The sequence below is a fragment of the Apodemus sylvaticus genome, chromosome 13 (genome assembly GCF_947179515.1).
Source record: "Apodemus sylvaticus chromosome 13, mApoSyl1.1, whole genome shotgun sequence".
Taxonomy (NCBI): domain Eukaryota; kingdom Metazoa; phylum Chordata; class Mammalia; order Rodentia; family Muridae; genus Apodemus; species Apodemus sylvaticus.
The window spans coordinates 36,054,854-36,067,704 of NC_067484.1; the positions used below are offsets into that span (position 1 = coordinate 36,054,854).

At 46.8% G+C, this 12,851-nt stretch overlaps 1 protein-coding gene across 2 annotated transcripts in view; it reads left to right on the top strand.

Annotated features, from left to right (window-relative positions):
* The window catches only part of Arhgef37 (Rho guanine nucleotide exchange factor 37), a 47,695-nt gene that overhangs the window by 22,311 nt on the left and 12,533 nt on the right, over nucleotides 1-12,851 (top strand). For both annotated transcript variants that reach the window (XM_052155726.1, XM_052155727.1), the window contains 6 exons: nucleotides 100-247; nucleotides 7,499-7,698; nucleotides 9,464-9,594; nucleotides 10,255-10,359; nucleotides 11,021-11,131; nucleotides 12,206-12,535. In XM_052155726.1, coding sequence (XP_052011686.1) covers nucleotides 100-247; nucleotides 7,499-7,698; nucleotides 9,464-9,594; nucleotides 10,255-10,359; nucleotides 11,021-11,131; nucleotides 12,206-12,535 — 1,025 coding nt within the window. The remainder of the gene's footprint in view (nucleotides 1-99; nucleotides 248-7,498; nucleotides 7,699-9,463; nucleotides 9,595-10,254; nucleotides 10,360-11,020; nucleotides 11,132-12,205; nucleotides 12,536-12,851) is intronic.

Below are 12,851 nucleotides of genomic sequence, written 5' to 3' on the forward strand. Positions count from 1 at the left end.
CAGTAGAAACAGACCACCACAGAGCAGACTCTGCCTCTCAACCCCGAGTAAGGGACATACACACTGACCACTGATAACCCTTTACTTGCTGGCCATCAGGTAACTTATTCCTGGAATTCCAAGACGAATTTGAACGAGTCTACAAAGTCTACTGTGCCAGCTATGACCAGGCCCTGCTGCTGGTCAAGGCGTACCAGAAGGAGCCAGAACTGCAGAAGGAGATCCAGGGCGTCATCGAAGCTGCAGTGTGAGTAGCATGTCTGGGGACAGTGCAAACCTCCATCCTGCTCGCTCCGGTCTGTTCAGGCTGCTCAGGGCCTGGGTCAGCAGCCAGGCCTCTCTCTCTCAGCCAGGAAGGCCTTGCTGCCAAGCGGTGCTTACGGCGCAGTGGTCTCCAAATAAGGCTCCACAGATTCCTTATGCTCCCGTGTTTCCTGTCAGTTGGATTTCTATGGATGGTGTTCTTTTGCATGTATAAGTAGTTACAAATGTACAATCTTATTTCCTTCCTTCCCTCCCTCCCTTCCTCTTCTTTCTTTCTTCCTCTTCTTTCTTTCTTTCTTTCTTTCTTTCTTTCTTTCTTTCTTTCTTTCTTTCTTTCTTTCTTTCTTTCTTTCTTTCTTTCTTCCTTCCTTCCTTCCTTCCTTCCTTCCTTCCTTCCTTCCTTCCTTCCTTCCTTCCTTTCTCTTTTTCTCTCTTTCTTTTTCTTTGTTGTCTTTCCAGACAAGATTTTTCTGTGTAGTGCTGGCTTTCCTGGGACTCAATTCATGGATCGAGGTGGCTTCAAACTCAGAGACCTGCTTGCCTCTACCTCCAAACTGCCAGGACTGAAGGTGTGCTCTACCACACCAAGAACACATATCATTTTTTAAACTACTACTTCTATTTCTCCACCTCTATTCACAGTAGGGTTTCTCGGTAGTTCTGGCTACCCTGGAACTCTCTCTTTAGACCAGGCTATCCTCGGAATTCACAGAGATCCTCTGCTTGCCTCTGTTTCCCTAACCTGAGCACTGGGATTAAAGGCATGCACCAGCATCCCTGGCTAAACTAATAACCCGAAGCCGGTTACACTTATCTCTTTTGTGGATAAATTAAACTTCCACTTAACACATGTCGCTCCTCATCCTTTGACCAGGTGGTCAAGCCAGCTTCATTGACCCATGTCGGTGGGTGGGCACTCGGTTTGCTTTCACTCTCTCAGTTTATAGGCACGGCATTTTTTTCAGGATCTGTGGTCATCTTACTCTGCTGCAAGGTACATTTTTCAGACGTGGGGTGTAACTGAAACCTCTCTGTAAGGCGTGCCCATTTATATTCCTGTTAGCAGCACACACTTGCCCCCCACAGCCTTTCCAGTGCAGCGTGTCACCGAACCTTAGGAGGGTTGTCCTGAGTCAGGTCAGGAGGTGGCTCCGTCTGGCTTTGTTTTGTCTTTATCTTATGACAAGTTGGCCATCTCTTTGGACACCGAAGAGTCCTTTGTGGATCTTTTCTTGTGACTCATTCTGTTTCTATATTAAAGATATAGAATATATCTTTATATTCTATATAAAGATGTGTGTGTGTGTGTGCATGAAAAAACAGATTTCTCTTGTTTGTGTGATTTATTCATGATTGGTTCTCATTTTACTATTTCCCTTCTATCACAAATTTAATATTTCTTTTTTTCACATTTCTTGATAATTTCATCCATGAGTGCTGCACTTATATCATTTCACCCTACCCCACCCCGCCTTCCTCTGCCTCCAACTCCTTTGGGGTCCCATTCTGCTACCTCTCAAACTCGGGACCTCTTCTTCTTTAATTATTATTGTCACACACACATGTATATATGTAACATATATGTATATATATGCACACACATATGCATATACGTATCCTGCTTAATGTGTGTAGTGTTGTTCATATGCCTATGAGCTGAGATCATGGATATAAACAAGGGCTGACTCAAGGGATTAGATAACCTCTCAGGAGGGTCATACTGGAAGAAGTCTGATTCTACTCTTGGAAGCTGTTAGTTGGCTGTAGCTCTTCATCCATAGGGTAGCTGTTTTTGTTTTCTTTTTGTTTGTTTTTTAAGAAGCCAAAGCAGGAGGATTGGTATGAGTTCAAGGCTAACCTAGGCTACATAGCAAGACCATAGCTCATAATACCCAAACTTGGCTGGACGCAATACTGTACACCTTTAATCCCACTACTCAGGATGCTGAGGCAGGAGGATCTCTATGAACTTGAGGCCGGGTTGTTGTGCATAGAGAGCTCCAGGGTCACATAGCAAGATCCTGCTTACACACAAAATACTTCAAAGCCCACAACAGTGAGAGCCCAGAACCAACAAGAAGCCACAAATACAACCTAAGAAGCTTGCCAAGTGGAAATTGACGGCCAGGCTTGAGAAATCAGGGTGGTGGTGGAAGGACAGAGGAAGCCATCTTGACCTTACGCACCTGCTCCTTTATGCCCCAGAGAAGAGTGCTGAGCAGGCGTGTGCACGGGGCGTGAAGCGAAGCTGATCTCACCTGCCTCGTCTTTCCCTTTGTCTTGGCTCTTCCTCCTTCCACCAGTGTCTCTTTCTCAAATACTCATAAATACTCATATCTGAGATCCTCTCCTCAAAAAAAATTATATATATATATATATATATATATATATATCATAGGTCTCAGAAACACAGGCTTTTGTAGGGCGATTTATTGGATGTGAGGCAGACTATAAAAACCAGGAAAGCTAGAGCCCAATGTAGGACAAAAGGGAGTAGTGGAGACTGTAGTAAAAGGGAGACAGCAGATCTTGTGTAGAACATAGACTAGCTTTAGGAGATTACGGTTCTCAGTAGCTTTTGCTAGGTAACAAACTACCTTAAACCTCAATACCTTAAAACAACATTTACTGGGTAGGCAGGGTGGCTCAGTGGATAAAGGCACTTGAGTTTTTTTTTTTAAGATTTATTTATTTATTTATTTATTTATTTATTTATTTATTTAATGTAAGGCACTTGATTGCTACCACCACACCTGACCGCCTACAATCATTCTCCAGAACATGGTAGAAGTAGACAACAGCCTCCCGCAAGTTGTCTCTGGCCACACACATGTGCTGTGGCTCACACGTGCCCACCTACATATATACTCAAATAAATGTGCAAGTATTAAAAATAAGACATTTCCCTAGCTTACACTTCTGCACCTTGTCAGCTTAGCTGGGCTCAGTAAGAGAACCTTCTGTTCTTGGCTGGGCATTCCTGCCTCCGACCTGTGGCCCAGCACTCCTGCACGTCAGCTCTGCTGACCCTGCTGGGCTCCTCCACAGAGGTGACACAGAGCCAGCTCAGGTCTGGACGCATGGCCTGTGTGCTTCCTGTAGCTGCTGTTCACATGGTAGTCACAGGGCTCCGGAGCAAGGGAAGGGCAAGTCATTGGGCTTCCCAACCATTCAGATCAAGTCTTGTAGCCAATCGAGAAAAGACTGTGGAAATAGCATTTTGCAAACTATCTGCCTATGTTGCCATTACGGGAATGTGAGTCCCCTCTGGCCAGAGTGGGATGCCTACCATGGGTTCCATCCCACCTCCCTCGCCTCAGCCATGCTAGAAGCAATAACTAGTTGGCAACGAGGTTGTTGTTTGACCTGTTTCTGCAGCTCCGGAGTCACACCCGCATGGTGGCAGATCGGGCTCAGCACCTTCCTGTGAGAGCCACTTCATGTCTCAGAACCAATTTCCTTATGGGTCTGATGGGAGATCTAACAGGGCTGGGTGGAGCTTGGCCACAGGACACAAGGGGCGCTAAATAAGTCCCGGCTATTCTAGTCCTCTCAGCCGGCCTGCTGGTCGCATAGTCTCCTTTTATACCAAGTGTTAAATATATTTATTATCTTGCAATAGATTCTGGAAGATGGAGCCCACCTATAAAGGAACCAGGGAAAGTCAGAATAATGCTAGGTCTAATATGAAGGACAAAGAAGGGAGAGCCTCTTCTAGCGACGTGGATTTCAGTGCGCACTCGGGCTCCGGAGCTCCGGAAGCTGCGAGGAGGCACTCTAAAATTAGCTCATCTCTCTTGGTAGCAAGTAAGTTTAGAGGTCAGGAAAGAAAAGCTCGAAGCCGCTCTGCTTAAGAAGTACAAAAATAGCTGGGCGGTGGTGGGGCACGACTGTAATCCCAGCACTCTGGGAGGCAGAGGCAGGCGGATTTCTGAGTTCGATGCCAACCTGGTCTACAGAGTGAGTTCCAGGGCAGCCAGGGCTATACAGAGAAACCCTGTCTCGAAAAAACCAAATCCAAAAAAAAAAAAAAAAAAGGAAGTCCAAGAAGATGAAGGGGCAGAGGGTGCGTGCACCCAGGGACCACAACCCACAGGGAAGGCAGTCCTGACTTCCTGTGTATGAGGCGCTAAGGATAAAGTAACATGATAGCTCACCCACTATCGGGAAATGAGAATGGATGACATCCTTGTAAATAGCCCGAGTCTTTTGTATAAAAGGTGGTGTATAAAAAGCCTAGTAGTGGGCTGGAGAGATGGCTTAGTAGTTAACAGTACTGACTGCTCTTCCAGAGGTCCTGAGTTCAATTCCCAGCAACCACGTGGTGGCTCACAACCATTTGCAATGGGGTTTGATTCCTCTCTTATGGTGTGTCTGAAGACAGCTACAGTGTACTCACATACATAAAACAAATCATTAAAAAAAGAAATTAAAAAAAAAAAAGCCCAGTGTATTGTGTGGCTGGATAGTCTGAGAGTCACAGAAGTATTTTGGTTCTTGGAATCACAGTATATTTTGAGGCCCTGTTCAGGCTCTGAGTGTTCAGAGGGACATGTGAGACCCGAGCTAGTCTCTGTAGCACAGGTCTGTATGTAGGATATGCCATTCCCAGGTAGAGCCCCTGTCATGCCTTTGTTCCACCATCACAGACTCTAACCCTCTAACACTGTAAGCCCCAAATAAATTCTTTTTAAAATTTTGTAAGTTGCCTTGGTTAGGCTGTTTTATCGCAGTGGTAGAAAAGTAAGACCATGGACTCTGAACGTGCACTGACTTCACCTTTGTGTGGATCAGTTGTCAGGGTAGTCTGTCCTTTAAGACAAAGGCTGGTCAGGAAGTTCTATATTAGGAAGGAGCTTTCAGAGTGGTGTGGGAAAAGAGCCTTAGCAGAAGGGGGTAGGGGGCAGACCTGGGAACCAGCGTTTTAGAAGGCTGGCAGACACAGCAGTGTTTGGAGAAGGCAAATAACCTGTTCTCCTTTATCACCTAATTGTGTTTAGTTTAAATATGGAAGTAACATTCAAATTATACTCAAACAAAATGGACTCAAATGAAGTCCATTGTCTGTTGGCCTTCTGGAGGGATTATCATTCTCTATTTAATTTTCTTCTATATAGTTACAGACAGAGAGATACAGAGGCCGGTAGAGAATCAGGCAGGAGGTGATGATGCTTTTAAAGAGATTCCTATGCTATTCTAGAACTTTTATTTAATCGTGGTTGTGAGTATTGTCTCACGACTGTGTGAGCGATCCTCCCGTGTTCCTTTCAGGGCTGCATAGAGCTTGCTCCAGGACAGCTCCCAGAGTCTGCTGTATTCTTCTAGTCTTCTATTGGTGGACTCTGTGTGTGTGTGTGTGTGTGTGTGTGTGTGTGTGTGTAATCATGGAGTTGCTAAACAATGTTTAGCATTTGCTTGAGCCAAGATTTCTGTGGGTAGATGTCTAGGCTGGGGTTGGTAGAGCAAAGGATTTGGGTATTTCAAAAAAATTGCCCAACTGTGCAAGACCTCAGCCAGTGACACTTCAAAGAGAATGTAAGAAGCCGTCTTTGGTCAAACTCCCTCAGCCTTCTGTGTTACCCTTCCATTCCTATTATCTACATGAGCTGCCACATACGCTATTTTAAGAAAGCCACAAATGTGAGTGGCTTCCATCATTCTGCACTGGTTCCTTGGTGACATTAAAAAACACGCGGTCATCTCTTTAAGGCCCCCTAGGCCTCTGGTTTGTACTATGGTGACAGCTGTCCCTGGGAGGCAGCTGGCTCTTTCCCATGGAGTGTCAGCCTAGAATGGAGTTCCCAAAAATACCCGCCCACAGTTGTCTGATCTCAGGACACCCTTAGGGAGAGCAGATGGACGGTCCAGGTAAAGTCCTCCCGTTGCTCCCTGAGGCTCCCACCTGCTATGTCTATTCTTAGCCTCTGAGCTGTTTCTTTCCTGAACATTTGGTCTGAAGATTGTTTTCCTCAGGAAGGACTTGAGGGTTCTGTTCCAGGGCCCAGGGAACTGGCCCCTAAGAACACGTGTGAGTCTTTTAGGAGGCTCACTGAGATAAGTTAGGGGCTGGAATCTGAGAATCCTCTCAGAATCTGAGAATCACCCGAGAAAGCCTGCTGCTGGAGCCTCTCCCCAGTGGCCCTTGACCTGCCCCAGTGCTTAAGAGCATTGGCTGCTGCTCCAGAGGACCCAGGTTCAATTCCCAGCATTCATACAGCAGCTTACAACTGTCTGTGATTCCAGTTCCAGGGGATCAGACACCCTCGCACAGACATACATGTAGGCAAAACACCCACCAAGGCACCTAAAATAAAAATAAATAAATCATTATATTTTTCCTGAAAAAATTCCAAACCTATAAAAAACTAGGATAAGAATATCCTGTCTACTACCTGAAATGAGGGTTAACACATCAATATCTTATTATTTAAAGAAGTTGTTATTTTCTCCCATATACTCTAAAAATTATGTTCCTGTGGTACTTTTATGCTCACTTGTTTATTTAGTGTGTGTATGTGTGTGCATGTGTTTGTGGAGGTCAGAAGACAACTTGTAGGAATCAGCTCTCTCCCTGCACCCCAGAGACAGGTGCTCAGGCTTTGTGGCAAGCCCCTTTGCCTGCTGAGCCATCTCACTGGCCCTCAAACCCTTTTTAAGCAATAGCCTATTTTGTTAGGGAAAATATCAAGTGAGTGACCTCTGGATCTCGGGACATTATCTGACTAGAAATGTGACGTCACAATTGAGCGCAGTTCAGCATGTGATTCTGATGCCCTGGAGAGAAGATAAAGATGGAAACAGGGGATTGGGGTGTATCGAAAGCTACAGGACCACACTAGGCCACCAAGGGAACATGTGGAGGAAAGGGCTTTAGCATCCGGCAGACAGAGTAGCCCATGGAACAAACAGACACTGGAAAGAGGGTCTCTGGGTCCTACCGAGTAACACCTGTCAAGGAAGAGCGTATGGTCAGCCATGTTTGCTCCCGAGAGGGTGAATGGAACTGATAAAGCACTGGACTTCGTACAGATCAGGAGTCATCATGGCCCAGGAATGGCTCTGTCTGCCTAATATCTAGATTCCATAAGTTACAGAAAAGATGACAGGAAGAGAGTGCACTGCGTGATACCACACACACACACTGTGCTAAGTGACAGAGCTGGGTCACTATCCTAAGCCCCCTGGTCCCCTGAAAGATGGTTTCTACCTGCCTAATAGCAACCTTCTCCCTCAGGCCGCAGGCTGGACCTTCCGGTCTCAGTTTCTTACTTGTAATCCCTCTGCAGAGGATTACCAAGTACCCCCTCCTGCTGCAGAAAATCCTGGAGAACACACCCGCGGATGCCAGCGCCCACCCTGTCCTTCAGAGAGCCGCCTCTGCCCTCCAGGATGTGAATAGCAACATCAATGAATACAAGATGCGCAAGGAAGTGGGTAAGGACTGGTTTTAGGGGTGCACCAGGGACAGCAGTCCTGGATCCCCAAACGCACCCTGAGATAGCCTCATGTATCATGAAAATGTGGGGCTGGGAAGGAGTTCTGCTGACTGGGTGCTTGTCTGATATGTGTAAAGCTCTGGTTTAATCCCCATCACCGCTGGGCAGGAAAGATGTGTGTGAATGTGTGTGGCTGGATGCATCCACCTTTTAGGTTGCTGTAATAGAAAGGGTTGCAAAAGGAATCCGTAGCCATGCATCAAGAAACTCAATTGTCCACTGTGACCATGATACCAAGAATTTAGTTCATGTTTATATTTTAGAAAGTAGTATGTATGTATGTATGTATGTATGTATGTATGTATGTATTTTTTGTTTGTTTTTGAGACAGGGTTTCCCTGTGTGGCCCTGGCTCTCCTGGAACTCACTCCATAGACCAGGCTGGCCTCCATCTCACTGAGATCCTTCTGCCTCTGCCTCCTGAGTGCTGGGATTAAGGGCATGTGCCACACACACACACACACACACACACACACACACACACCCCAGCTGGACATATTTGTTTTTATCTTGTGTATATGGGTGTTGTGCCTCCATGCATGTCTGTGCACCACATACTTGCCGTGGAGGGCAGAAGAAGATGTCAGACCTTTTGGAACTAGAGTTACAGGTGGTTGTGAGCCCCCGTGCATGTGCTGGGAACCAAACCCAGGTCCTCTGGAAGAACAGCGAGTGCTCTTCTCTCTCTATCCAACCTTCATGATTACTTTTAAGATAATCACTTCAAATTCATAAATATTTACAGTGTGATGCTTCTGCACAATGTCCAATGTCCAGCAGATGGAGTGGTGGTCAGTATGCATTGTTTGAAGACTAATTCTCTATGCTTTTTTCCCTTCAATATCTTATTTGATCCTTACAACCCCTAAGGCCAGCCCTATTAGTTCCACTTCCTATCTGGGTGAACAGAGTCTATATGGTTGACAGTCATATATACTTAGTGCATATATACAGTCAGTGTGCTATAAGAAACAGAGTGAGTTTCAGACTTAGGGCTGGGGTCTTTGAGGTTTCTCCAATGTTTGTTTTTTCATCTATGTGGACAGAAGGCAGAGGGCAGAGGTGCTGAGCCAGGAGAGGGTTTGGTAGACTTTGATAAGACTTGCTGGAGAAGTCCCTTCACACCTGCTCTCTTAGGTGATTTGCCCCTGAAATTTTGCAAGATGAAGTCCTCATTTTATAGAAAAAAACAAAACAAAACAAACAAATCAAAAACCAAACCAAACAAAACAAAAACAAAAAACAAAAAAACCAAAACAGCGAGGTACTAGGGCTGGAGAGATGGCTCAGAGGTTAAGAGCACTGACTGCTCTTCCAGAGGTCCTGAGTTTAATTCCCAGAAACCATGTGATGGCTCACAACCATCTGTAATGGGATCTGATGCCCTCTTCTGGTGTGAAAACAGCAACAGTGTATTTCATATACATATAAATAAATAAATCTTAAAAAAAAACCAATAACAAAAAAACAAACAAACAAAACAAAAACAAAATGAGGCCCCAAGGAGTAGTGACCTGTTAAAGTACAGCTGCTCTCCAGCCAGGAATCATACCTGAGGCAAAGATATACCTGAGGCAAATCATTCCTGCCGGGACTCATCATCCTGCCGGGTGTAACTTGGTGGAGCAGAGTGCCAAGTCAGGATGAGGCTGTTTGCCTCCACCTTGGTCACCCACAGTGCCTTTTCTTCCGTGTCACCTCAGCCTTAAAGTATACGAAAGTGGAGCAGCTGAGTCTTCGGGAGCGGCTGGCCCGCATCAACACACATACTCTTTCCAAGAAGACCACCAGACTGAGCCAGCTGCTGAAGCAGGAGGCGGGGCTAGTATCCAGGGTGAGCATGTGTTCCGGTGGGGGAGATACAGGAATGAAAGCGGGTGAGGTACCTTTGGAAAGCAAGGTAGCTGAAGCTGAGACGGAGGGACCACCAAGAGGCACACCATCTGATTCTCAAGAGCCAAGATCTGGGCTCACGTTGCTTATAAAGGAGCCAGACTCTGAGCATGGGGGCAGGGCACCAGTCTGAACAGTTCCCAGTCGAGGCTCGGGCTGAGTGAGTGCCTCTTCCAAAGAAGTAGCATTTAAGCCGCAGGACTAAGTAGGTATTCTTATCTCAATTTTCACACGAGGAAACAGAGCCTACCAGAGAATGAAAGGTCTGCCCACAGCCACACAGCTAGGAAGCAAGTGAGCCAGGACTCAGCGTCCAATGTCTGATTCCATGGTCTGAATGCTGAGCTACCCAGCATCACTGCTGTTTGCTTTGGAGACAATTCCTTGCTGTGCCATCCTCATAATCCTCCTGCCTCGATGTCCTAAGGTCTGGGCTTACAGGCCTGTGCCACCACCTACAGTTTATACTGTTTCTTAACTGCCCCACTCAATGGTAGGCTGGAGGAACCAGCTCCCTGGTGAGTTCCCCAGGCAGAGAAACCAGTTACACAGTGCCCCCGTGTGGCTCTTCTGACCCTAGCACGTGTGACTTTATTCACAGACAGAAGACAAGGAATTTGATGACTTGGAGGAGAGGTTCCAGTGGGTGTCTCTGTGTGTGACGGAGCTGAGGAGCAATGTGGCAGCGTACATGGATAATCTGGAGGTGAGAGCCCTGCAGAGAGTCCGAAGGCCAGGCAGGCCCACAAACTACAGAGGCACCAGCTGCAGGCACTCTGGGGTGAAGCCAGGGGTGCTGAGAAACATTCTGTAACCCATAGCCACAAAACTGGGGGCTAGAGGTAGCTTCTCAGCCCATTAGAGTTCTCAGGGGTCAGGGCCAATGATCCTTTGGCACTGGAATTACAGATGCCATATGGGTGCTAGGAACCAAACTCAGGTCGTCCGCAAGAGCGGCAGGTACTCATAATCACTGAGCCAGCTCTCCAGCCCCAGGCCCTGGCTTTTTCTTTTTCATGCATTGATTTGAATGAGGGAAATTCTTTGGCTTACAGGAAAAAAAAAAACGTGAATAGAATCTGTAGAGCGTGCACATGGCAAAAGAGTCACCAAGGAAGCTCACAGATAAGTGTGCTGCTCACAAGACCCAGAGGAGAGGAGAGATAAGGACCCCAGCTCAGTAAGCCTGGCTATGGTCCCCTCCCCCCACAGGTTGAGCAGAGGCAGATGGCATATGTGCTTGCTAGTTGTGGGAAAGTCAGTGGAGGCCCTGGAAAACTGCTTGAGAGGTCTGCTGAATTGGGGGTTTAGGCATAAGATGGGCATGGCGGGACCTAACCACCTATCTCCATTGGTCCTGGACATAGACTTTCCTCAGCTTCCGGCCACACGAAAGGAGTCTGGACATCCCTGGAGGACCCGCGGAACAGTACTGTAGCCTGGCAAGAGACCTTCAGCTCCAGGCCTTCCTGCAGTTTGTGAGTGGGATATCTCCCCACCCTTCCTCTGATAGGCAGGTGGTGGGGCCCGGAAAGGGTAATATTTAGAATCCAGGCGCTTATACAATTGTCACATCCAATAGGGGAGGGAGCGCTATTCCTGCACTTACTGATAAAAATAGCTCAACTGATGTGCAGTGAGCCGCGCCCTGTACCAGGCACGGTGCCTGCCTTTTCCATCCGTGACCTCATTTACCCCTCAACACACACTTTCGGTTGAGGCGCTATTAATAGCCCCGTTCTGCTAATGGGAGCTTGAGGCCCAGAGAGCTCCCTCCATCTTTTGGGTCAGTTACACAAATGGAGTCTGAGTCCCAAAGTATCATTCTATACAAAAATCTCTTCCAAGCTCTTTACATAATAACACCACCAAGAAGTACCAGGAGTTGAGAACCTTCCCTGGGCTGCACTCTGGGGACAGACACTCCCTACCACCCCCTTTCCAAACCATAAGCCCAAGACTCAGTGAGGTTAGAACAGGGTTCTGAAGATTTTTCCACATCAACCTAATTACTTGAGGAAATTTCATGTGACCTAGATATATAACTATATGTAATAGGTATACAGATTTACTGATGATAAATCATAAGGGAATATTTTAAAACAATTCTTTTAAAAATACATATAATTTGACCATGTATTAAAGGTGAAAGCACATCTATGTCCTAATGTGATGCTGTGATGTTTATTTTTACATGAGTAAAATCTTGGCTGAATATTTGATGCAGACGTAAGATCTCTGGACACAGAAAATCTTCAAGGGTTTTTCAGAGTTGATGAGCATTTTGATTGTATAATCATCAATGCTGAGACAATCACTTTATATAAATACAATTGACATTGAGAAGGCTTTTACAGTTGCCACCCAATCTTGTTCAGTCATGACCCTATATGGACTGCAATCCAGTTTAGGCAGCCAAGGGTTAGGATATGCTACGAATCACAGCTTGTCAATGGAGAGGGCCTAAAACCTCAGCTACGTGCCTCCAGCCCCCACCCAGCCTCTACCCTCTGTCATCCCATCCCAGTTCCCATGCTCCCCTCTCCCTACAGAAGCAGCGGTTGAAAGGCCTGGTGTGGCAACCACTGTGCAGTCTGGCCAGAGCCCTGGTTGGTCCTCAGAACTTGATCAAGAAGCGTCTGGACAAACTCCTGGACTTCGGGCGAGTAGAAGAGAAGCTGTTGGATGTGGGCAGTGTGACCTACGAGGAGGAGGCAGCTCGGCATACCTACCAGGCACTCAACTCCTTGCTAGTGGCTGAGCTCCCACAGTTTAACCAACTAGTCATGCAATGGCTGGGCCAGATCCTGTGCACGTTTGTGGTCCTCCAGAGAGACCTGGCCGATCAAGTGCTACGAAGGGCAGAGAGCAGCACGGCCCTGGTAAGGCTCCTGGGATCAAGGTTGCTGTGGAGCATAGCCAGGCAAGGCCTTAGCTATGGGTAGAAATGGGGCTATGTGGACTAAATAGGTTCCCAGGACCCAGGAATCACAGGGACCCTCGAGATGTCTCTCACGCCTTTTCTCCTTCTCTAGTGGATGCAGAGGCTGGCCTCTAGGGCATCCCAGGACTCAAGAGCAGAGGAGGTTATTCTGGAAAAATAGCAGCAAACCCTCCCTGAAGGGTAATGATGGTGACAGAGACAGGTGTCACTTCTGTCTAGTCAGGAGTAGATGTGTCCAGCTGGGATTACTGCCG